Source organism: Natrix helvetica (assembly GCF_964273705.1).
Source record: "Natrix helvetica genome assembly, chromosome: 8".
Classification (NCBI taxonomy): Eukaryota; Metazoa; Chordata; class Lepidosauria; order Squamata; family Natricidae; genus Natrix; species Natrix helvetica.
The window spans coordinates 5870835-5897208 of record NC_138559.1 but is presented as its reverse complement, the minus strand read 5'-3'; the positions used below and the strand labels follow the sequence as shown (position 1 = coordinate 5897208).

General features: G+C 47.2%; 1 protein-coding gene across 1 annotated transcript in view; it reads right to left on the bottom strand.

Moving 5' to 3' along the window:
• FAM178B (family with sequence similarity 178 member B) overlaps positions 1–26374 on the bottom strand; it is a 276725-nt gene that overhangs the window by 235526 nt on the left and 14825 nt on the right. The window contains exons 6-8 of the mRNA XM_081960741.1: positions 21280–21405; positions 18200–18355; positions 509–620 (exon numbers count right to left, since the gene is read on the bottom strand). Of these exons, the coding sequence (XP_081816867.1) occupies positions 509–620; positions 18200–18355; positions 21280–21405 (394 nt within the window). The remainder of the gene's footprint in view (positions 1–508; positions 621–18199; positions 18356–21279; positions 21406–26374) is intronic.

Here is a 26374-nt window from a genome sequence, read left to right as displayed (position 1 = left end):
GGTTTACCAGTCCCTTGGGGGGAGAGGAGGAGGAGGGAGCATTTATTAATCACTTTTCAATCTCTTTCCACTGTGACCATACCATCTTTGGCCCAGGCTGCTTGCTAACCTGGCCAAGACCCACAGATGTAGTTTTGTTCTGTAAACCAGCAAAGGAGAACATTCCTTCTCGTAAGGTCCTGCCTCCGCACCGGGACACAGATCATTATCCTTCTCTCAAGCCGAGGTGCCTTCTGCACCACAAAGGCATCTGTTCCACAAGGCTGACCGCTCAGCTAATTAGCCGAAGGTGCCTCCTAAACCCGGTGATTACCGTTTCAGCTGATTAATCGGGCTAATTGATTAGCTCTAGAGGGGGGCTAGACAGTCTTAAGCCCCTGTGCCAGAACCCGGAGCCAAAGGGGTGGCATTCTCCGTTGAGTGCCTGGCTAACCTTCTCACCTGAGTTCTTGGCCACTGGGGCCATCTAGTGGTGGGTCCTTGGTTTGCAAGCCGGCAACCTGCTTACCTGGAAAAGCCAGCGTAGGACAGGCAGGGGGCACTTGGCAATCCCGTGATAGATGAACCCAAGGCTGCCACTGTGGAGGATGGCCAGCTGCTGAGAGGTGCTGGAGCTGGAGAGAGAAAGGCAAAGAATTCTGCATCCACTTTTGGTCACCAGACTATCAAAAAGACGTTGAGACTCTAGAAAGAGTGCAGAGAAGAGCAACCAGGATGATGAGGGGACTGGAAGCTAAAACATACGTTGAACGATTGCAGGAACTGGGCATGGCTAGTTTAATGAAAAGAAGGACCAGGGGAGACAGGAGAGCATCTTCCAATATTTGAGGGACTGCCACAGAGAGGAAGGGGGTCAAGCTATTTTCCAAAGCACCTGTAGGCCAGACAAGGAATAATGGATGGAAGCTGATCAAGGAGAGAAGCAACCAAGAAATAAGGAGGAATTTTCTGACAGTGAGAACCATCAACCCATGGAACAGAAGTTGCCTTCGGAAGTTGTGGGAGCTTCATCACTGGAGGCTTTCAAGAAGAGACTTGACTGACATCTGTCAGAAATTGTGCAGGGTCTCCTGCTTGGGCCGGGGGTTGGACTAGATGACCTACAAGGTCCCTTCCAACTCTGTTAATCTGTTTATCTATTTCGAATAAGTCTTCTCATCTCTTACCAGCATGACAGACAACAAGACCCAGCCTAGAACGTGTTCACCTGGCCCTACACAGGTAGACCTCGACTTGTAACCCCAAGGTAAGGCGGTTGTTGAGTGGCGCCCAATTTGACAACCATTTTTGCAGGGTTGTTAAGAGAATCACTGCAGTTGTTAAGTGAATCGTGTAGTCATTAAGCGAATCCAGCTTCCTCCATTGGCTTCCCATGACATAAACTAGCTGCGAAGGTTGCAAATGCTGATTGCGTAACGCCAAGACATTGGAACCGTTGTAAATACAGGACATGCTGTTGGACAAGCCTCCGAATGTTGCTCGTATGACCATGGGGACGCAAGTCGTAAGTGCAAGGATCGGTTGTAAGACACTATTTTCAGTGCCATTGTAACTTTAAAATGTCACTAAATGAATGGTTGTAAGTCAAATTGTTCTTCAAAGCCCCAGACAAGAAACAAAGGTTGAATACCAATCAAGGAGAGGAGCAACCTGGAATTAAGGAGGAATTTCCTAACAGGGAGGACAATTAACCAGTGGAACAGCTTGCCACCAGAAATTGTGGGCATCACTGGAAGTTTGGAAGAAGAGACCGGACAGCCACTTGTCTGAAATGGTACAGGATCTCCTGCTTGAGCAGGGGGCTGGACTAGAAGACCTCCATGGTCCCTTCCAACTATTCTATTTCTATTCTCCTCTACTCTATCCCTTATTCTATCCTATTCCACCCCTATCCCATCCCATTCTGTTCTTCTATTCCATCATTCTTCATTCCATTCCATTCCACCTGTAAGGTATGTTTGAATTTCTCTTACATGGCAGATGAAACCATCCACCTTTCGCTCAGGAAACGTGCCAACAATCCAATTCCAGCTTAGCCCGATGCATGAACCATTCATAATATGGCACATTTGGTCCTAGAACTCTGCAAACCCAACCAGTGATGGCTTGGTCAGAAAACTAGCATGAAACAAACCGTGGCTGTGCCCCAGAGTCACAGGTCAGAGGGGGGTGACACCTTTTAGTCTGATTTGGAGGAAGATGAACCTTGACGGATGTCTACAAGGCTAAACAACCATCACCAAACTATCCTGGCTACATTCAGGTGCTTGAACTAGTGACCAGAACACATTTTCAGGTTTCACATAGTCATGATTGACCAGAAAGGCAAAGTTAAGACATTAACCGCGATCAAGGGCAGGTTTTCACCTGATCTCTTCCAAATGTGGCGAGACCAACCTTAAGAAGGAGCCAAGATCAACATCAGCAGCAGAGGTGGGTTGCTGCCGGTTCACCCCGGTTCAGCCAAACCAGTAGTGCCCCGGAGCAGCTGAGAGTGAACCGGAAGGGGGGGCTCCTTTGGCCCACCCATCCGCCCGCGCTCTATGCCTATTTTTATGGCAAAAGACAAATTGCGCACGAACAAATAGCGTGCGGCGCCTGCACGAGCCCCGACAATCAGCTGGTTGTTGCAGGGGCGGAGGTTTACACACAGGCGCGCAGCACGCGCCAGACACGCGCACGAACGGAACACACGCACGCGCGATCAGCGAACCGATAGTGAAGGTAAGTGCGACCCACCACTGATCAGCAGCCAATACAAGCAAGGATCTGAATCCAGATCAGGGGAAAACTCAGACGGCCTTCTCAAATGGTGGCACCAGGCGTGGGGAGACTGCTTACAAGAGGCAGGAAGTTTGTCTCTGCGTCTCTAGAAGATCAAGCAGAGGACGAAACTTAGTGTCAACCCTGAAGCTGACCTGACCAAGGGCATTTTGAGGCATCAGGGTTGCCACACTGGAGCTGAAGGATAGGGAGGAGGGAATAGAGACAGCTGGGCGTTTGGAGCCAAAACAAAATACTTTCTCTTGGGAACCAAGGACATTTCCACAGGTGGCCCGAGAGAGGAGGAGCAATGTTACCAGGCGACCAGACGGCACCTTGATTGGACCATATGGCTGATTGATTAGGTGAAAACCGCAAGAACCTTCAGAGTCGGTCTTCACCAGAACTGTGCCAATATGATATATCCAATAAAACTATTCTTTGAGGAATCTACTTGCCGCGGAGTTTTGCTTTGCTGTGGGTGTGTTACTTGGACCGCTGACATTTAGTCCTTGGAGCTCGGAGGAGAAAATGCTCCCATCGAGACTTCTAACCCAGTGGGGCGTCATCACTTTTGGTGACAAAGCGTGCCCTTGTTCTCCGAGGGCACAGAGAGAGGGGGCACGTTCCAAGGGAGAAATGCGAGGGCAAAAGCCACATTTGAGTTCACGCCAGTAAGAGAAACGTGGGGAATATGATTCCTTGCGAATTTAATCATTCCCCCTCTTGCCACTATGTGAATTGAAATTTGGTGACAACCTGGAGGGGGGGAGGGGAGAGGTGTTTCTAAGAGCCTCTTTCAAGGTTTGCTGGGGTGGGTGGGTGGGTTCACAAGCCACCCTGAGGTCAAAGTTTACACACTCCCACTACAAGAGAACGCAATCCATCTGAATGCACAATGGAAAAAACAATTTGTGAAGCTAAGGAGTCAATGTGAAATATGTACAACCGGCACGCGAAATCCTGAACAGATTCTTTAGTTCCATGGAATGGAACTCTGGGCGTTGAAGTCCACAAGTCTTAACATTGCCAAGGTCGGAGACCCCTGCGTTAGAGCAGGGCGCACCAACCTTTCAGACCACTAAATTCATAACTTTAAATCCTGCGAACCACTAATATGATCTGCCTAATGACAGACTGGGTGGCCGTGGCTAGGTGGTCATGTGACTGGGTGGTCATGGCCAACTCTATGTCACACACATCGAGGGGCGCCTTGCCAGACTCTACTCACCATTCCACTTCACTCCTCGCCATAGGGCCCCAACAGGAAGCAGTTGTTGGGGCTAAGCAGCCACCAGGAGAAAAAGTTGGCCAAGCTGCTCAGTTCCATCTGACCGAGAAGGAGGCTCAGCAGAAGCACCTCACGGAGGACCAGGAGCATAGGCTTTCCGAGCAGAGGGAAGACCTGCAAGGCCAGGTGTCGGTGCCTGGAGGCTCAGTGGGCTGAGATGGTCAGCCAGTTCCAGCCCAGTAGAACGAGGCCCTCTGGCTCTTTGCCACCAGCTGCACTTCCCTCCAGCCTTCGCCCAAAGCCCCTCACCAAGAGGCCAAAGCAGGCCCCAAGTCAGAATTTCTGCCCCCCTCCGACCCACACAAAACGACCCCAAAGGGGGAGACTCTCTGCAGCAACACAAGTGTTCATTGCACGTGTCTGTCCCAGGGGCCGTAGTTTGAGGACCCCTGATTTAGGGCAATATAAAAAATGCAAATAATTTTTCTGCCGACCACCAAAATTTTCTCGTGGACCACCAGTGGTCCATGGACGACAGCTGCTTTAGAGCACCCAATCTGCTGGGTTATCGGCTGCGCAGAGGTCAATTCCTGTCCCCCTGCTAATGGGAATGCAGAGACAAATCGGTCCCTCCATACAGAAGCCTCTTGGTGCCCAGTTGGGAGCTTTTCAACTGCTGAATGTCTTCTCCAAAGGAGCTGCTGCTTCCGCTGTCTGCCCTGCCCTCTTACATTTTCATCTCCGCGCCAGCTCAGTTGCAGCCCTCGGGCAAACCAGGGGTTCGCAGCGGAGACTGGTCAAGGATCACTTGGAACCAAAGGACTTTTTGTTCGATAACCGAGGTCATCTAAATTTAGGCCGGCTCAGGACGATGTCTCCGCTTAACTATTTTGATCAGTTGGATTGAGACCTCCAGCTGCCAGAGGCCAATTCAATTCCAGAAGAGCCCAAAATGGAAATATTGGACCCAGGGCAGGGGAAAAGAGAAAGGCTGAAGGCAGAGGACAAAGCTTCAATGGGTAACTCTAAGGGTCTCCCCCAAAGGCTCTCTTTCAGCCGGCTTCTTCCTGGAATTATACAAGGGATGGATTCAGAAGCACGGCCTTTTAACTCTAGCTTTTGTCCTGTCCTTCTCGGTGGCGTTTGCCCTGCCCTAATCAGTTAATTGCTGGAGAAGACTCCTGCGAGTCCCTTGGCCGGCTAGGGAATTCTAGGAGTTGAATTCCACAACACTTGACCTTGCTAAGTTTGGAGACGTCTAATTTGGAGAGGTCTATTGGACCATAAGATCCAATACATCTGGAGAGGAGGGGAGAGGAGAGGAGGGAGTGGAGAGGAGAGGAGAAGAGGAGAGGAGGGGAGAGGAGGGAGGGGAGAGGAGAGGAGGGAGGGGAGAGGAGAGGAGGGAGTGGAGAGGAGAGGAGAAGAGGAGAGGAGGGGAAAGGAGAAGAAAGGAGAGGAGAGGTGGGGAGGGGAGAGGAGGGAGGGGAGAAGAGGGGAGGGGAGGGGAGAGGAGGGGAGAGGAGGGGAGGAGAGGAGGGAGGAGAGAGGAGAGGAGAGGAGGGGAGGGGAGAAGAAAGGAGAGGAGGAGAGGGGAGAGGAGGGAGGGGAGAGGATAGGTGTGGGGAGAGGAGGGGAATAGAGGGGAGGGGAGGGGAGGGGAGAAGAGAAGAGAAGAGAGGAGGGGGAGGGGAGAGGAGGAGGGGAGGAGAGAGAAGAGGGGAGGGAGTAGACGGGAGGGGACAGGAGGGAGGGTAGAGGAGAAGAGGAGGGGAGGGGAGAGGAGAAGAAAGGAGAGGAGGTGGGGAGAGTAGAGGGGTGGGGAGAGGAGAAGAGGGGAGGGGAGAGAAGAGGGGAGGGGAGAGAAGAGAGGAGGGGAGTAGAGGGGAGGGGAAGGGAGAAGAGGGGTGGGGAGGGGAGGAGAGAGGGAGGGGAGAGGAGAAGAGGGGAGGGAGGGGAGAGGAGGAGGGGAGAGAAGAAAGGAGAGGAGAGGTGGGGAGGGGGGAGGGGAGAGGTGGGAGGGGAGAGGAGAAAGGGAGGCGAGAAGAGGGGAGGGGAGAGGAGAAGAGGGAAGAGGTGGGGAGGGGAGAGGTGGGAGGGGAGGGGAGAGGTGGGAGGGGAGGAGAGGGGAGAGGTGGGAAGGGGAGAGGAGGGGAGAGGAGGGGAGGAGAGGAGGGAGGGGAGAGGGGGAGAGGAGAGGAGAGGAGGGGAGAAGGAGAGGAGGAGAGGGGAGAGGAGGGAGGGGAGAGAATAGGTGTGGGGAGAGGAGGGGAGGGGAATAGAGGGGAGGGGAGGGGGAGGGAAGAAGAGGGGAGGGGAGGGGAGAAGAGGGGAGAGGAGGAGAGAGGAGAGGGGAGGGAGTAGACGGGAGGCGACAGGAGGGAGGGTAGAGAAGAGGAGGGGAGAGGGGAAGAGGAGGGGAGGGGAGAGGAGAAGAAAGGAGAGGAGGTGGGGAGGGGAGAGTAGAGGGGAGGGGAGAGGAGAAGAGGGGAGGGGAGAGAAGAGGGGAGGGGAGAGAAGAGGGGAGGGGAGTAGAGGGGAGGGGAAGGGAGAAGAGGGGTGGGGAGGGGAGGGGGAGGGGAGAGGAGAAGAGGGGAGGGGAGAGGCGAAGAGGGGAGAGGTGGGAGGGGAGGGGTGGGAGGGGAGGAGAGGGGAGAGTTGGGAGGGGAGGGGAGAGGTGGGAGGGGAGGGGAGAAGAGGGGAGGGGAGGAGAGGGGAGAGGAGGGAGGGGAGGGGAGAGGAGAGGAAAGAATGGGAGGGGAGAGAATAGAGGAGAGGAGAGGAGAAGAGGAGAGGGGAAAGAAGAGGAGGGGAGGGGAGGGAAGGGAAGACCTACCACAGAGAGATTTTGAAGCATGAGCTACATCAGGATTGTGAAAATCAAGGCCCAGGGGCCAGATGCTTAGATATGCCCAGCAGGGCCGTAACAGGGAAGCAGTGAAGGACTGGCCCACGGGGCCTCTGCCAGCCAAAACGGAGCTCGCAAGGGCCACATGCAGTTCTGCAGAGCGATTGGGCCACCACAGGTGCCCCCGACATGAGTGGCGTCAAGCTAGTCACACCCACCCTGGCATTGCCCACTCTGCCCCCCCCCCAAGGTCAAACACAATGAAATCGAGTTTGACACCCCTGAGTTAGCTAGACAGTATCTGGTAAAGGACTTTCTTCCTAGCAGATATCCAGGACCAGCCGAGGTGAGCTTAAAATAAGAGAATAGCAGAGTTGGAAGGGGCCTTGGAGGTCTTCTAGTCCAGCCCCCTGCTCAAGCAGGAGACCCTGTACCATTTCAGACAAATGGTTTTCCAATCTCTTCTTAGCTCCCACCACCTCTGGAGGCAAGTCGTTCCACCCATCCATTGTTCTCACTGTCAGGAAGTTTCTCCTTAATTTCAAGAAAATCCTCAGTTCCAAGGAAATCCCCCAAAAGGCAGACCCTGCTCAGTCTCATGTGTCAGCTCACACCCCCTCCCACAAAGGATCCAGATGCGTGGTTTCAAGAACACACGCAGATGTGCCAGCTGCAAACCTCCCTTGAAATGAGAGTCGCAGCCTCTCCGAACAAGAGTCCTTCGGTATCTCTACAAATTTATCATTCATGCAACTGTAGGAAGTTAGCACCCACCCCTCCCTCTTTTAGAAAAAATGAAATATTTTAAGAAATATTAAAGAGGTGGAATATTATACTTCCCTGGATGAGAAAAGGAGAAATATGTTTTTAAAGACAAAGTAGCTCCCTGCAGCTTCCTGCCCCCCCCCCGCCCCTGCTCCCACTTTTGTCAATGGGCCATTAAGGCCTGAGCCAGACTATTCTACATTACAAAAGTAGAATTAGCCCTCTACCCATCTCACCATGTGGCATCTGAGAAGATTACAACAGTGATGGCTAACCTTGCACCTGCGCATGTGCAAGCGACCCACCCCAACATGCATGCACGAGCAACACACTCCCCAGGCTCCTGATGCTTTCCTGAAGCCTGGGGAAGGCGAAAACGGCTTCCACCAGCCCTCCAGAAGACTGAAAATCAGCTGGCCAGTGCACACATGCGCGCCAGAGCTGAGAGATGCCGAGGACTGCCATGCCGGCCATAGGTTCGCCATCACGGGTGTACAATGTTAGCTAAGACATTTCTTCCAACACAACAATGGAGGAGTTTTCTGTGGAAAGAGGAGAGGATGCAGAAACCGATGTAAGAGTTTGGCGTACCACATAAAGGAAAGCTTGTGTTCTGTTGGCTGATGTGCCAGTTCCTTGTTTCAGAGGTTTGAGAGGGGAAAAAACAGAAGAAACTTCTGTTGTGCACCCTGAGGCCATTTAAAAAAAAGGGACACAGTGACTCAGTGGCTAAGATGCTGAACTTGTCCATCAGAAAGGTCGAGAGTTCAGCAGTTCGGATCCCTAGCGCCGCATAACTGAGTGAGCTCCCATTACTTGTCCCAGCTTCTGCCAACCTAGCAGTTCGAAAGCACGTAAAAATGCAAGTAGAAAAATAGGAACCACCTTTGGTGGGAAGGTAACAGCGTTCCGTGCATCTTCAGCGTTTAGTCATGCCAGCCACATGACCACGGAGACGTCTTCAGACAGCGCTGGCTCTTCAGCTTTGAAACGGAGATGAGCACCGCCCCCTAGAGTCGGGAACGACTAGCACATAGGTGCAAGGGGAACCTTTAGCCTTTACCTAAGGCCATAAAAACTTGGTTTTCGTTGACCAGCCCAGGGTGTGCGTTTGAAGCCACATCTTGGTTTTGTTGACGGTGTTAGTTTCATCTTGGCTCTTGTGTTGGCATTTATTGCTTTGTGGTGCTGTTTTAATCTTGTTTCTATTTCCTGTGCTCTGTCCAGAATTGTGTGTTTGAAATGGGCAGCCGTACAAATTGAAAAAAAACGGAAGTTTTTTTTTAAAAGTGATCCTTGTGAGCAACCTCAGATGGTTATGAGTCAGCTCCAAAAGCATCCCAATAAACTACCCAGTTACGTTGAACAACTGAACTTGGGCTTCCTTCACCAGTCAAAATCTAACGTATTTTCCATTTTTCTCAAACCAGATCTAAGAAATATACATTTCATATTCAATTACTCCTGCAAATGAAGAATGAAATAAGCTCATGCTTTTTAAAAAAGAAAAACCATCTCCATGTCTGCAGCCATACATTCCTTCTGTCTTCCTGTTCATTTATTATTTTTAACAGAATAACAGGGTTGGTCTTCTTTGTGGCAACCCCTGAGATATTGGAAGACTGCTATCATGTCTCCCCTAGTCCTTCTTTTTCGTTGTCCCAAGTTTCTATTGTTATCCCTCTGACTGTACCAAACTAATTTCATTTACCACACCTTGATTCCGAGTCTGCCAAGATTTACAAAATAATAATCACACAGCTAGAAGGGTCCTGGAAGGTCTTCTAGCCCAACCCCCTGCTCAAGAAGGAGACCCTATACCATATACCCTATACACAAGCGGTTGTCCAGTCTCTTCTTAAAAGCCTCCAGTGATGGAAGCACCCACAACTTCTGAAGTCAAGCCATTCCACTGGTTGATTGTTCTCACTGTCAGGAAATGCATCCATAGATTCTAGATTGCTTAGTTCTAGGTTTATCCATCCTACTCTGGTTAAGAGAAGGACCCCGTTCTGACCGAGGCTTCCCAAGAGCAAACTCCTCGTCTCAACAAAACCCCCTTTTATTAATTGACTGTGAATTCTCCTCATTCACATCCAGCAAAGTCTTTCAAGGGAGGATTTACAGTCACAGACCTTATCTGGCTTGGAGAGCTACCAGGCCGATATCTGCAAAACTTGGCAAGGAGTCTCCGAGAGTCACGAACCAATTAAGGGAACTAATTGCCTCCTGCAAACTCTACTCCCCTTTCTCTCCTCTTTTCTTTCCTCTGGGAGGGGACATTCATCCTCCTCCTGTGGCCTTACTCCCAAGTCGATCCGTGTTCTTTAACTGTTCCCTTTGTCTGGCAACTCTGTGAATGCGCACACTGGGAACAGGCTCCAGCTGTTCAGCTGCCTCCCTGATGTCCGACTCTGAAGGCAGCTGATAACTGGCATACGGCCCTGGCCCCCTCTCTGCCTCCAACACAGAGCCCTCGTCAGAGCCTTCCCCAGACTCCCGGACTGGCCCGTGTTCCTCCACAACCTCCTCACTGTCCGAATCTGCTCCCAGATCCGCTGGCAAGCCCCAACAGACCTGTCCTTCCCATTGTTATATAGCAGTGACTGCCACTGCTTAAACAACCCGCGGTGCGTACATCATCATAGGAGCCAGAAGAGGAAACCCCCCAGGCATTTCAGCTGCTATTAATCCCCCACCTAATAAAGGACAGCCAACAGCCAGAGACAGCTACATCCATCTCTAAGATGTCCCAGTTCTCTCCGAGGCTCGGAAAATCATCAGCATCTCCCATAACCATGTTTGCGCCTGTCAGTACTTTCTAATTCCGAACATGAATCCGTCTTCCTCCCTTTTCCGTCTGCCGGAGAAAGCGCCCGTTTCCTGCAAAGTGGGCTTATTAATATCGGAGGCCGATAACAGATGCAGATTTCCCTCTTTCTCCCCTACCCCGGGCTTGCTCGGATCGGAGTGACGAGGCCGGCTTATTGGCAAGAGCGGAAGAGCATTCAGCCCGACTTGGCACGTTGGCGCCATTTATCACAGGAAGGCTGTGCATGACAGATAACCTTTTCTTTTTTTTCCTAACCTGCTAGAATATTCACCAGGCTGCCTGGTGGGCACCATCTCGGTCCGCTGCCAACAGTGGAAGAGCAACAATCTTGGCAAGGTGGAGCTCTTGCCGCACAATCAGGAGGTTGTGAGTTCAATCCTAGGGAGAGGCAGATGTAGGGGGTCTCCTGCTTGGGCAGGGGGTTGGACTAGATGACCTATAAGGTCCCTTCCAACTCTGTTCGTCTGTTATGTCAAGAAAAAAGTTGGAAGCTTCTTGCGGCATGCCAGCCTGCAAGTCAAAGTGTGACACTTTGTGTGTCATGTAGGTGCCGAATTACATTTTGGGGTTTATGGGACTACCCGCCCAATGAAATAATTAAAATAGAATAGGACAGGACAGGACAGGACAGGACAGGGACAAGGACAAGGACAAGGATTAGGACTAGGACTAAGTCCAGAATAGAATAGAATAGAATAGAATAGTAGAATAGAATAGAATAGAATAGAATAGAATAGATATGGAATAGATATGGAATAGATATGGAATGGAAGAATGGAATGAATAGAATAGAATAAATATGGAATGGACGAATGGAGAGAATAGAATAGAATAGAATAGAATATAGAATGGAATGGAAGAATGGAATGAATAGAATAGAATGAGTATGGAATAGAGTAGAATAGAATAGAATAGAATAGATATGGAGTGGAAGAATGGAATGAATAGAATAGAATAAGTATGGAATGGAAGAATGGAATGAATAGAATAGAATGGAATAGTATAAATATGGAATGGAAGAATGGAATGAATAGAATAGAATAGAATAGAATATGGTATGGAAGAATGGAATGAATAGAACAGAATAGAATAAATATGGAATGGAAGAATGGAATGAATAGAATAGAATGGAATGGAATAGAATAAATATGGAATGGAAGAATAGAATAGAATAGAATAGAACAGAATAAAATAGAATAGAATAGAGTAAATATGGAATGGAAGAATGGAAGAGTAGAGTAGAATAGAATAGAATAGAATAGAATAAATATGGAATGGAAGAATGGAATGAATAGAATAGAATAGAATATATATGGAATGGAAGAATGGATTGAATAGAATAGAATAGAATAAATATTGAATGGAAGAATGGAATGAATAGAATAGAATAAATGTAGAATGGAAGAATGGAATGAATAGAAGAATGGAATGAATAGAATAAATGTGGAATGGAAGAATGGAATGAATAGAATAGAATAAATATGGAATGGAAGAATAGAATGAATAGAATAGAATAGAATACATATGGAATGGAAGAATGGAATGAATAGAATAGAATAGAATGAATGTGGAATGGAAGAATGGAATGAATAGAATAGAATGGGTATGTAATAGAATAGAATAGAATAGAATAGAATAGAATAGAATAGAATAGAATAGAAATGGAGTGGAAGAATGGAATGAATAGAATAGAATATATATGGAATGGAAGAATGGATTGATTAGAATAGAATAGAATAAATATGGAATGGAAGAATGGAATGAATAGAATAGAATAGAATACATATGGAATGGAAGAATGGAATGAATAGAATAGAATAGAATAGAATAGAATGTAGAATGGAAGAATGGAATGAATGGAATAGAATGGGTATGGAATAGAATAGAATAGAATAGATATGGAGTGGAAGAATGGAATGAATAGAGTAGAATAAATATGGAATGGAAGAATGGAATGAATAGAATAGAATAAATATGGAATGGAACAATGGAATGAAGAGAAGAGAAGAGAAGGAATGTGGAATGGAAGAATGGAATGAATAGAATAGAATAGAATAAATATGGAATGGAAGAATGGAATGAATAGAATAGAATAGAATACATATGGAATGGAAGAATGGAATGAATAGAATAGAATGAATTTGGAATGGAAGAATGGAATGAATAGAATAGAATGGGTATGGAATAGAATAGAATAGAATAGAGTAGAATAGAATAGAATAGAATAGAATAGAATAGATATGGAGTGGAAGAATGGAATGAATAGAGTAGAATAAATATGGAATGGAAGAATGGAATGAAGAGAAGAGAAGAGAAGAGAAGGAATGTGGAATGGAAGAATGGAATGAATAGAATAGAATAAATATGGAAGAGAAGAATGAAATGAATAGAATAGAATAGAATAGAATAGAATAGAATAGAATATAGAATATAGCAGTGATGATGAACCTTTTCAGCACTAGTGCCCAAACGGGAACCTGTGCTGGCCAGCTGGTCTTTGCTCGCACCGGAGTGCTGGAAATCCAAAGATCATCTGTCCAGCGTGCATGCGCGTGCCCGAAAACCTAAAGAGCAGCTGGCGACAGCACACCTGCCCACAGAGTCTGTGTGCCACCTCTGGCATGCCCTCACAGGAATATAGAATAGAATAGAATAATAAAAAATTAAATAAATAATAATAAAATGAAATGAAATAAAATGAAATGAAATAAATGAAATAATAAATAAAATAAATAAAATAAATAAAATAAATAAAATAAATAAAATAAATAAAATAAATAAATAATAAAATAAATAAAATAAATAAAATAAATAAAATAAATAAAATAAATAAAATATAAAATTAAAATAAATAAAATAAATAAAATAAATAAAATAAATAAAATAAATAAAATAAATAAAATAAATAAAATAAATAAAATAAATAAAATAAATAAAATAAATAAAATAAATAAAATAATAAATAAAATAAATAAAATAAATAATAAAATAAATAAAATAAATAATAAAATAAATAATAAAATAAATAAAATAAATAAAATAAATAAAATAAATAAAATAAATAAAATAAATAAAATAAATAAAATAAATAAAATAAATAAAATAAATAAAATAAATAAAATAAATAAAATAAATAAAATAAATAAATAATGAATAAAAATAAAAATAGGCTGTCCTTTCCTTGTGGGGTTTCCCAGATGAGGAAGTCCGGTGCACCTGAACCAGAGTTTCTCATCTTCAACACCTTTCAGACAGGTGGCCTTGAACTCCCAGACCTATGGAAGCCCCTCCCTCTTCAAGACACGGAGGCTGAGAAACTCTGCCCTTGGACCCAAACCCAGCGACGAGCCTTTCAAGTTGGGCCAAGTTAGGAAGCTTGGAAATTGTCTTTTCTTTCAAGCCAGAAACGCACGGACCACTTTCCCCCTTTCATGTGCCATTAAGGCAGAAGTAATCAGCGTGCCTCGCCTAACCCGCCTTGGGATCCGGCCCTGGCTGCCATTGCAGAGAAACTAAGGCAGGCTCTGACTATTCCTCCTTCGTCAGGAGCCCACTGGCAGGGTGCATAAAGGTAGGCAGGCAGGCAGGCAGGGAGGGGAAAGCAAAGCAAAGCTGTTTTTCAACCAATTATCCCGATGCCTGCAGGTCTCCCATTTCCAGGGACGGAGGAAGCAATGAGCTGAAATGATTGGCGAGGTTCACTGCACTCAAGCCATTCACTGGAGGGAGTTAATTAACGCTTTGCGGAGAAGCTGGGAGCAGGGCCTGGTTCAGCAGAGATAGCAGGTAGGAAGGGACTCCGAGGGATAATGAACGAGAAGCCGAGCGGTTCCCGCAAACAAAGCGTTTGAAGCCTCAGCTCGGCTCAAAGAACAACGTAGAACAGGGGTGTCAAACTCAATTGCATCCGGGCTGTGGTTGACCTCGTGGGGGCCGGGCAGGTGTGGCCGACTGGGTGGGCGTGGCCAGTTTGACGCTACTCCCGAAACTGCTGTCCCAATGTTTTATCTTCGCATTGGATAGTGATGGGGGCCGGCCCCTTACATTTTCCAGGAAGGTCCCGCAGGCCACATCCCACCACATCGCGGGCCGGATCCGGCCCACAAGCCTTGACTCTTTTTTTTTGTAAAAAGTTTTTTATTTTTCCTTTCAAATTCATTCTTAGATATACATTGTTATAATTGTTATTTAACATATCATATCAATTCATATCATTTTTCCGCCTGTATATTTACATTTTAATATTTTCTTATTTCCCCTCCCCCTATATTAATCATGTGTCATCTGAGACACTTATTTCATGTTTTGTTCCTTTTTCTTTCTATTTGTATCTTTTTTCAAGCCAATCATAAAATCGCTCCCATGTCACTAGTACACTGATTCCTCTTTGTCCTTTACTCTCAATGTCAACCTGTTCATTTCTGCACAATCTAATATTTTCTTTATTACTTCCCATTCCGATGACTACAATTCTGGCTCACAAGCCTTGACTTTGACACCCCTGGTGTAAAACATAGAATAATGACTGGAAGGGACTTCAGAGGTCTTGTAACAGATTAACAGAGTTGGAAGGGACCTTGTAAATCATCTAGTCCAATTCTTTGCCAAAGGAAGTCTATGACAATTCGTCATGGCCAACTTGGCATGGCCAACTGACCAGGGCTTGCTTGCCACAGCCAACTTGCCAACTCGCCACAGGACAACTTGTCGCAGGACAAGAGTTATGCTAATATCAAAGAAAGGATGGAAGAGAATTCATTAAAGAAAGGATGCAGAAGAAGGGACAGAATGAAACGTGAATGTTAAAATAATTTTTATGTATTTGAAATAATTAAATAGAATCGGAGTACTTCAAGACGTGGGGAAGATTTTATGATTGGCTAGAGAAAGCAAGATAGAAAAAAAAGTAGGGAGAAGATAAAATACCCAGATGACGCACTATTAAATGGAAAAGGGGGAAAGAAGGGGAAAACAGAAAAGAAAATATTAAATATATAAGTATATATTCAAGAGCGAAATATAAAGGGAATACAAAGTAAGGGAATAAAAAATGATACTAAAATATATTTGGGTTGGCGGAAATACCATCCCAAGGAAACATAAACTGAGTTTTGAAATATGCACCAAAGGGAGAGAGGAGGAGAGAATGAGAGGAAGATGGAGAAAAGAAGAAAGAGGTAAGGAGAGGAGGATGGAAGGGAGAGAAAGAGAAGGAGAGAGGGTAGGAAGGGGAAGAGGAAGAGAGGAGTAGGGGAGAGGAAGGGGAAGAGGAGGAGGGAAAAAAGGAAGAAGGAAGTAGAGGAGGGTGGAAGGGAGAGAAAAAGAAGGAGAGAGGATAGGAAGGAGAAGAGAGGAGTAGAGGACAGGAAAGGGAAGAAGGAAGGGGAAGGAGAGGAAGGAAGGAAGAAAGAAAGAGGAGGATGGAAGGAGAGGAGGATGGAAGGGAGAAAAAGAGAAGGAGAGAGGGTAGGAAGGGGAAGAGTAGGAGTAGGGGAGAGGTAAGGGAAGAAGGAAGGGGAAGGAGCGGAGGAAGGAAGAAAGTAGAGAAGGGAGGGAGGGAGAAAAAAAGGGAAAATAAGGTGGTGTTACAACAGGAGGAAGGGATGGTAAATAAAGCAACCCAAACTATATATTATAACCTATTAAAGGAAATAATAAATGTATAAGAATGATAAATGTAAAGAAGAATAACAATTATGTGAATGTATACTTAAAATGGTATGTCAGAGAATAAAAAAATAAAAAATTCTTTGAAAAAAAAAGAATTGCTAAATCGTCCCACGGTTGACTTGTCCCACGGCCAGTGAGCCACGGAAAGTTGTCCTGCGTAAAGTTGACCGTGGTGAGTTGGCCACAGCGAATGGTCCCATTTCTTAGTGAAGGCAGGGGTCCATCCCCCATCCTGGTCAAATGATTGGCCAACCTTTTGTTGAAAACCTCCAGCAAGGGAGCCCCCAACAACTCCGGGAAGCAAGCCGTTCACGCTGATTGCTTTCATTGTCAGAAAACTTCTCTTGTGGTTGGCTTCATTTCCACCCATGATTCTTTGCTCTGCCCCCAGGGGGATGCTTTGGAAAACAGGTCAACCCTCTCCTTTCTGTCATAGCCCCTCAAGTACTAGAAGGCAGTTATCATGTCCCCACTAAACCCATCCTTTTTGTTAAACTAGACATACCTACCGTGTTTCCCCGAAAATACGACAGGGTCTTATTTTCTTTTTACTTACAAAATATGGCCTTGGGCTTATTATGGGGGAGGGCTTATTGTTTTGGGGTTGCCGGGTGGCTGCTCCCTTGTGAACTGGCTCCTGAAGGGGCGAAGCAGCCATGAAGTGACCAAGCTCATGAGCAACCGCCCGGCAAACCCCCTCTCCAGCCGGGCAGAGCGCCATTCACTGACCTGGGGGGTATCCCTAAGGCGCCAAGTCACGGGGTGCTCTGCCCGCTCCCCAGCTCCCGTGGCTTGGCACATTAGGGATACCCCCTAGGTCAGTGCATGGAGCTCTGCCCGGCTGGAGAAGGGGGTTGCGCGAGCGCCTGTTCCGCCCCCAGCAGGCATGCCTCCTAGCCTCAATATGTCCGGGCCCAGCTCTCCCTGCAGCAGCCGCCACCGCCACTGTGCTCCGAGCATAATTTCTTCTCCGGTTCCAATTCCCAAACTCAGCTGCCGAGTCTTCCAGCAGCGGCCGCTCTAGGAGTGTGCTCTATGGTTGTGGGCTGGCTGCTGGAAGACTCTCTTCCGGAAGACTCTCTTACAGAGTCTTCCAGCAGCCAGCCCACAACCATAGAGCGCACTCCTAGAGCGGCCGCTGCTGGAAGACTCGGCAGCTGAGTTTGGGAGTTTGGAACCAGAGAAGAAGTTATGCTCGGAGCGCGGCGGCGGGTGCTGCAGGGAGGGCTGGTCCTGGACTCTTCGGGAGCCAGTTTACAAGGAGCAGCTGCCCGGCAACTCTCCCCTCGGGCCAGGCAGAACACCAGTCCCCAACCTAGCAGTATCCTGAAAGCGGCAAGCAATGTGAGCGCTTTCTCCCCCTCCACCCCAGCTCCTGTGGCTTGGTGCCTTCAGGATACCGCTATGTCGGTGAGCGGTGCTCTGCCTGGCCGGAGGGGGGGGGGGTTGTCCAGGGGGTTTATTTTCGGGGGCGGGCTTATACTTTTGCCCATGTGAAAAATGTGGCAAGGCTTTAGTTTCAGGACAGGTCGTATTTTCAAGGAAACACGGTAGTTCTTGAACAAATCTACATATATAAAAAAAGGCTGTTTCTGTGTGTGTGTGTTCCAGCATAACTTTGAAACGCCTTGAGCAATTTCAACCAAACTTGGTACAAAGATGACTTATTCTCTGGAGACAAATACTGTGGGGGTAAGACATCCCTAAAACCCCTGGTGTGTTCTGTTAAGATACAGCCTGTTGTGCCTTAAAATGGCTTCTACTGTACTGCTGTAAAATGGCTTCTACTGTACAGAGCAGTGGAGTTGCCATGGTAACGGCTTCACAGTAGTCCACAAGGGGGCTCCCTCTGGTAAAGGGGAAAATCCAACATTAGAAATTAGGTTTGGTCTAAAGGGGACATTTCCCCCCCTATAAATAAATACCCGGGGAATGCTGGATTATCAGCTAGTAATATCTAAAATCCAAGCAGAGGGTTGGTTACCAGCCTACAAGTAAGAGCTCCCTGTCTTAGTTTGAGATTTTTAAAAACAATGGACTGAAATTGGAATAGGAGGGATTTGGGATCAGCTTCACTGGGGAAACTCACCTGAAGAGCAAGCTTTCCAAATGGTTCTGGGGCTTAAGCCCAGCTGTGTCAAGAACAAAAGCAGACCTCGGGGAAGGAGGAAGCCTGAAAATATTTTCACCCGGGTGCACATTCGGGATGGTACCAACGCTAATGGAGAATTGCTCCAGGACCAACCTGGAAAATAAAAATAAAAATGGGTTTTCAGAAATAGTTCAAAGGGGGGCAGTGAGTGAGTGAGTAAGAAGGGAGGGAGGGAGGGAGGGAGGGAAAGAAGAAAGAAGGCAGTGAGGGAGAGATGAAAGGAAGAAAAGAAGGGGGCAAGGGAGGGAGGAAGGGAGGAAGGGAGGAAAGAAGGGAGAGAGGAAGGGAAGGAAGGGGTGATGGAGGGAGGGGTGAGGGAGGGAGGGAAGGAAGGAAGGAAAGAAGGGGCGGGGAGGAAGGAAAGAAGGGAGAGAGGGAGGGGGAGGAAAGGAGGGAGGAAAGGAAGGAAGGGAGAGGGGGAAGGAAGGAAAGAAAGGAGAGGGGGGATGAAAGGAAGGAAAGAAGGGGCAAGGGAGTGAGGGAGGAAGGGAAGGAAGGGGTGATGGAGGGAGGGGTGAGGGAGGGAGGGAAGGAAGGAAGGAAAGAAGGGGCGGGGAGGAAGGAAAGAAGGGAGAGAGGGAGGGGGAGGAAAGGAGGGAGGAAAGGAAGGAAGGGAGAGGGGGAAGGAAGGAAAGAAAGGAGAGGGGGGATGAAAGGAAGGAAAGAAGGGGCAAGGGAGGGAGGGAGGAAAGAAGTGAGAGAGGAAGGGAAGGAGGAAAGAAGGGAGAGAGGAAGGGAGGGTGGGGGTGAGGGAAGGAGGGGTGAGGGAGGGAAGAAAGGAAAAAAGGGAGAGTGGGAGAGAGGAAGGGGGCAAGGAAAAGAGGGGGGAAAGGAAGGGAGGGAGGGAGAAAAGAAGGGAGAGAGGGAGGGAGGAAAGGAAGAGAGGGAGGAAGGAAGAAATGAAGGAAAGGACGAAGTGAAAAAAGATGGGAAGGAAGGAAAGGAAAAAGATGGGAAGGAAGGAAGGAAATGAACAAGAGAAGAAAGGTGGAAGGGAAGAAAAGAAGGAAAGGGGAAAAGATGGGAAGGAAGAAAGGAAGGAAGGAAAGGGAGGGAGAGAGGAAAGGAAGGAAGGAAAGGTTAATTACCAAGTAGCAAGGTTGGTCATGCTTTAATATAAAAAGTGACTTCTTTTTTTTGAAAGGATCAGTTCTTGCCAAGGGCTCCTCTATACACACACACACACACACACACTCTGAATGATTTAGTGCCCAGCTGCCACGGAGGCCAGTTCTCACCTGACCCTCCGGGCCTCCTGTACAATTTATTTCCCTTATTTATGCTACATGGCTTACAGGCCGTTCCTGAGCCCGCTTCCAAGGACGGCCTGAGCTCCCGGAATAATAAAAAGGGAAAGTGATTGGGACTTTCTTGCCTGGAGCCGGGAAACGCGGAACTTAAGAACAAAATCTCCTTCCCATCCAAAGGAGCCGCGGAGGGGGAGGGAGGGGGGCACAGGCGGAGGCGAAGGAAGGGAAGTCCTCTGGGTACCGCAAAGAGATTCTATCTCACTCGACGTATTTCAGACCTTCAAAAGCCCCGACGAAGGGAAGGAGTTTTTGCGGGGGCTCAGCAAAACGTGCTGGCCCATAGAGCACAGGTAGTCCTCAACTTACGACCCTAGCTGAGCTGAAAACATCTGTGGCTAAGTGAGGCGCTGGTTTAAGTTAAGAATTTTGCCCCATTCTACGACCTAACTTGCCACCGTTATTAAATTGCTAACACGGTCGGTTAAGTGAATCTGTCTTCCAACGCTTGTTTTGCACATGTGTGCGTGTGCACTGCAGGTCCCCATAGAACAGTGATGGCTCACCTCTTTGTTGTCACGTGTCAAAAACGCATGGACGTGTGCGACAGAGCAGGCACACAGCCGCACACCCATAATGCAATGCACACGACACCCCCCCCTTGCGTCCAGCTCTCCTGCACATGCGCATGACACCCACACGCACAACCCTTGCCCCCCACGCATGCATGTGCCACCCCCATCCTCCCACACGGCGTTTGGGGCCTAGCAGGCCTCCCTGAAGCCTCCTGGGACCAAAATGGGAGGCGGGGGGTGTAAAGCCCCCCCGATCCTCCTGACCCCCTTGCGCAGGCACCACACCCCTCACGCTGGTGCGGCAGAGATCCAAAAACCAGCTGGCCAGTGGGAGGCATGCGTGCAGGTGTGGTGGAGCTCAGCTGGGATGACAGCTTGCATGTCCACAGAGAGGAAGGGGGCAAGGGAGGGAGGGAGGGAGGGAGGAAGAGATGGAAGGAAGGAAGGAAGGAAGGAAGGAAGGAAGGAAGGAAGGAAGGAAGGAAGGAAGGAAGGAAGGAAGGAAGGAAGGAAGAGGGAGTGAGGAAAGGAAGGGAGGGAGGGAGGAAGAGATGGAAGGAAGGAAGGAAGGAAGGAAGGAAGGAAGGAAGGAAGGAAGGAAGGAAGGAAGGAAGGAAGGAAGAGGGAGGGAGGAGAGGAAGGGAGGGAGGAAAGGAAAGAAGGAAGGGAGAGAGGGAGGAAAGGAAGGCAGGAAGGGAGAGGGAGGGAGGAAAGGAAGGAAGGAAGGGAGAAGGAGGGAGGGTGGAAAGGAAGGCAGGAAGGGAGAGGGAGGGAGGAAAGGAAGGAAGGCAGGAAGGGAGAGGGAGGGAGGAAAGGAAGGAATCAAGGAAAGGTTAATTACCAAGGAGCAAGGTTGATCATGCTTTAATATAAAAAGTGACTTCTTCTTTTTTTTTTAAAGGATTAGTTCTTGCCAAGGGCTCCTGTTCTGCCACAGACACCCCTGACCAGCTGCCATGGAGGCCAGTTCTCATCTGTGGCACGGGTGCCACAGGTTCGCCATCACGGCCATAGAAAGTTGTAAAATGCCTGAACCAAAAGTGCCCATCCTGGTCGATGGGCATCCAGGCAGCCTGTGAGAGGAGAGGAAGAGCCTACGCGGGAGCTGAAGAGGAGGGGAGCCTCGGAGGTCTTCTAGTCCACCCACCCCCTCCTGGGTCCCCTCTGGGCAGCCGCAGAGGCCCTTGACACCCACCTCTGAGTATCCAGCAATGAAGCCTCCTCGTTTTCTTCACTGGCCTCCCCGGCATCGGCCCATTTGGAGAAGAGCAGCTCCCTCCCCAGGCTCCTTTGCAGCTCTCTCTCCTCTCGGACCTGCTCTCTAAAAAGTGGGGAAACAGAGCATTTCGTTCCATTTTTTTCTACATTTCACAATATACTATCATTTCTTTCTTTCTTAATTAGTTACGTAACCATAACAATCGTACTACTATTCTCTTTAGTCTACTAATGTAACTCTTTTTCCCTTTCTTCCTCTTTTAGCCATTTTCTCTTGGGCTCTCAAAGATCCCACTTTTAATTCTTTTTCTTCTTCTCCCCCTTTCTCTTAACTTCTTCTTTTTCTTTTCCCTGTTTTTGTGATTGTTATCTCTTTTCTCTCAGGATATTTCCTTTTATTATTCTAGTAACTTTCCCCAGGATTTTCCCTCTTCTACTCCTTTCCTTACTATTTTGTGGTTTATTTGGGGGGGGCATCTCCCGCTTTGTCTGTTTTTTCTTTGTGACTGTAAATCCCAGTGAAATCTTCTATCTGCATTTTATTTTCAGTTCTTTTTCCCACCTTGTTTTCTTGTGGTATCTCATTTGTGCCCTTCTTTAACCCCTCTTCTCTATATAGAAATGCTCTCTATGCTTAAATTCCATTAGAGGAAATACATTGTTTATAGCAAAATATGCCAAGGGAGAAAATAAGAAATGAAAATTAGGTGTAACTTTGAAGGGGCAATTGAAGATATTGTGTGTGTAGTAAGAAGAAATAACTATAAAGATGAAAAATAATGGAAGAGAATAATTTGGCTGAAAGTGAAAACAAAACTATGATGCAAAATGGACTATGTAAATGAGAAGAGGAAAACACCCAGACAATGCTATGTTTCTATAATATGTATAATTTGTTTTTAAAAATCTTGAGGAAAAAACAAACAAAAAAATAGAAAAAGACAAGAGGGATAAGGGGTGAAATGGGGCTGAGCACCAAGGAGAGGAAACCAAGAGGGGGCAGTAATTGGGCAAGTAGACAAAACTAAACCCCCCTCCACCAGGACAGAAATGAGTCTCGACTAAACCCATCACCCTAGAGGTCACTTAGTCCAACCCCAAGAATCAGTGCAGAATCCCCCATTGATCATTGAATTTGAATTTGAATTTATTCGATTTGTTAGCCGCTCCCTCTCCACAAGGGACTCGGGGCGGCGTACAATAAAAAGCAGATAAATATATACATATACACATACACATACACATACAGGAAGGAGGTAATAATCATTAAATACATAAAATAATAATAATAAAATTATTAGCCAATAAAATACCCCAGTTTAAAAATTACGAATTTAAAAAGACTGTCAGGAGGAATAGATGGAACTATGGTTGAGCCAGGCCGGATAATTGAAAAAGGTGGGTCTTGAGTTTTGTACGGAAGTTTTGACCATTCAGCCTTCCTTGGAGGACTCTTCCTGAGGCAGCCGATTGAACTGGTCGACAGCTTGTAGAGTCAGCAAGGTCTTAAGGCAGGGGTGTCCAAACTTGGGAACTTTAAGACTTGTGGACTTCAACTCCCAGAATTCAGCATGGCTGGCTGGGGAATTCTTGGAGTTGAAGTCCACAAGTCTTAAAGTTCCCAAGTTTGGACACCCCTGCCTTAAGGTTACAAGAATATCAGCACCTGGACTGTTCCCCATCGGAGGTCTAGGAAAAGCTATTTTATTTTCCTGAATTAATGAAGGCGAAGCCTCTTATAACGGCTGCAAAATAGCAAGGAATAAATAAATAAATAAATATATGGACAAAGGAATAAATAAATTTTATTTCTATCTCTATAAATGTGTGTGTGTGTCAGTGGTGGGTTCCGGATTCTGGCGTCACCCACATGGACATGCGCAGTGCGCGCATGCATCATACTTAACTGCGACGCTTCCGCAAGCCTCCACGATGCTCCAGCTGTGTGGCAGAGTGTTGTGCAGGCACCATAGGTGCCATGCGCATGCGTGGAAGCACCAAAGCACCAAAGGCTTAAAGGACAGGTAAGGAGCTCGGGCGGGCAGGTGGGCCCTCAGGAGGACCGTACCGGAACAGTACCCAGTGCTCCGGGTAGGCTCCAGTACACCCATACCGGGGCATACCACCTGCAACCCACCAGTGGTGTGTGTGTTCCAGCATAACTCTGGAAGACCTCGAGCAATTTCAACCAAACTTGGCACACAGATGGCTCAGACTCTGGAGAAAAATACTGTGGGAGTAAGACACCCCTAACACCCTTCGGGAGGTGTTCTGTTAAAATACAGCCTGTTGCGCCTTAAAATGGCTTCTACTGTACTGCCATAAAATGGCTTCAACTGCGCACCCCAGTGGAGTTGCCATGGTAAGGCCTTCACAGTACTCCACAAGGGGACTCCCTCTGGTAAGGTAGAAAATCCAACATTAGAAATTACATTTCATCCGGACATTTTACCCCATGTAAATAAATACGGTACCCGGACAATAATAAATAATAGATAATATAATAGATAATTTATAATAGATAATGGATAAAAGATCATAGATCATAGATAAAATAAAGAATGAATGAATGAAGAAAGCAACTTGTTTTATTTATACTAGATGAGCCTGCACGTACCTATTTACCAAAAAAAAAACACCTGCAGAATTATTATCGGCTTTAAAAACCATCTGTTACAGTTCAGCCCAACATTCAACAGCTCATTTAAAAATCAGGGAGGTGGCGAAGCGCAGCACTGCACGGCGCTGGCTGAGCTCATGCCTACAGTAAGGCGTGGTTTATTCAAGTCCCATTAAACCCTGATGGTTAAATAAGCCATGCGATTGACTTGATTCTTACGAATCATTAAGCCAGGGCCAAAATGCACCGGATGCCTTTTGCACAGAGGGTCCCGCTGGCTCAGTTGAAGACGACCCTCCACTCAACAGCTTCAATTGCTCAATCCCTTTACGCCGAGCGGCTCCCCTGATGGCACTGGGCCAGCCCGAGTCCTGGCTGCCGTGTTGATGTACCGCACGGTGGATTAAGCCAATCAGCTGGACAATGATAGAGTTAAACACCTTGTGGTTCAAACCCTCTTGGGCCAAATTGGTGAATGGCTGTGGAGCAGGGAACTTGGGCAAACCGACAGATTCAAGTTTCAAATTCAGAGTAGAGTGGGAAGGGACCTTGGAGGTCTTCTAGTCCAACCTCCTGCTCAAGCAGAAGAACCTATCCCATTTCAGACAAATGGCAGTCCAATCTCTTCTTAAAAACCTCCAGTGATGGAGAAGGAAGAGCGGGAGGGAGGGAGGGATATATACTGTAAGTCTAAGTGCTAGTGCTTAGGAAGGAAGGAAGGAAGGAAGGAAGGAAGGAAGGAAGGAAGGAAGGAAGGAAGGAAGAAGGAAGGGAAAAAAGATGGAAAGGAAGGAAAGGGGAAACAATGGGAGGGAGGGAAGGAAAGAAGGAAAAGGGAAAAAGATGGGAAGGAAGGAAAGGGGAAACAAGGGGAAGGAAAGAAGGAAGGAAGATGGAAAGGAAGGAAAGGGGAAACAATGGGAGGGAGGGAAGGAAAGAAGGAAAAGAGAAAAAAGATGGGAAGGAATGAAAGGGGAAACAAGGGGAAGGAAAGAAGGAAGGAAGGAAGGAAGGAAGGAAGGAAGGAAGGAAGGAAGGAAGGAAGGAAGGAAGGAAGGAAGGAAGGAAGGGAAAAAAGATGGAAAGGAAGGAAAGGGGAAACAATGGGAGGGAGGGAAGGAAAGAAGGAAAAGGGAAAAAAGATGGGAAGGAAGGAAAGGGGAAACAAGGGGAAGGAAAGAAGGAAGGAAGGAAGGAAGGAAGGAAGGAAGGAAGGAAGGAAGGAAGGAAGGAAGGAAGGAAGGAAGGAAGGAAGGAAAACTGTGTTGGCACAGTGGTTAGAGTGCAGCATTGCAGGCTAACTCTGGCCACAACCAGGAGTTCTAAGTCTATTGTTATTACTATCTTCCTTTCTTTCTTCCTTCCTTCCTTCCTTCCCTCCCTCCCTCCCGCTCTCAATACTAGAATGTAGTATTGCAGGCTAACTCTGCCCACTTCCAGCAGTTCGATCCTGACCAGCTCAAGGCTGACTCGCCTTCCGAGGTGGATCAAATGAGGACCCAGATTGTTGGGGGCAAGAGGCTGACTCTGGAAACCGCTTAGACAGGGCTGTAAAAACACTGTAAAGCGGTATATAAGTATAATTGCTATTGCTATTGCCATCTTCCCAAACTGGTGCCATAAACATATGCTGAGATCCAAAAGCGTGCCTCGGAGTTCTGCTCTGGTAAGAAATATTTCATTTATTAATGGATTTTAAATGCTATTGATTTGTGCAGACTCATGTGGCGCCTTAGCCAAATCCACAATAAACCCACCACAAAAAGCAGTTAAAATCCATCCTCCACCCCTCACCTCCCCCAGAATGACTGAACCACAATTAAAACATTCCCAGTAACGACACAACTAAATTGCTTAGGGTTCAGTAGAAATGAAAGGACGAGGCGCCCTCAAGAACCATAAATATCATATCACTGTCTATGACAACTGCACGCAGCCGAAGTGAAAACTTAATCCTGTCTAACAAGCAGCTTAACTTACGCTGTTCCAGCGTTTCCATAGCATCGAAAAACGAACTCATTGCTTTGTTAGCAAGAAGAAGCTAGAGGGACGGTAGCCTCCCAAAGAGCAGAAATACAAACTTAAGTTCCTCTCAGCTCAAGGGAGGCTGCTGAGAGGAAGGACCACATGGAAGAGAGATAGAAAGAAAGCCAAGAAAAGTCATGGCAGGAATGAATGCCTTTGTGATCTCCCCCTGCTCTACAACTGCCTTTTCCCAGGATGTGTTTTGGATTTTCCACAGCCCACCCAATTATCAACCCCAATCATTTTGGAAGAAGTCGGTCACATTCACCTAACTGCAGCTACACCTTGTAACTTTCTAGGAATAGGTGACGGTAAAGGTTCCCCTCGCACATATGTGCTAGTCGTTCCCAACTCTAGGGGGCAGTGCTCAGCTCCGTTTCAAAGCCAAAGAGCCAGCGCTGTCTGAAGATGTCTCTGTGGTCATGTG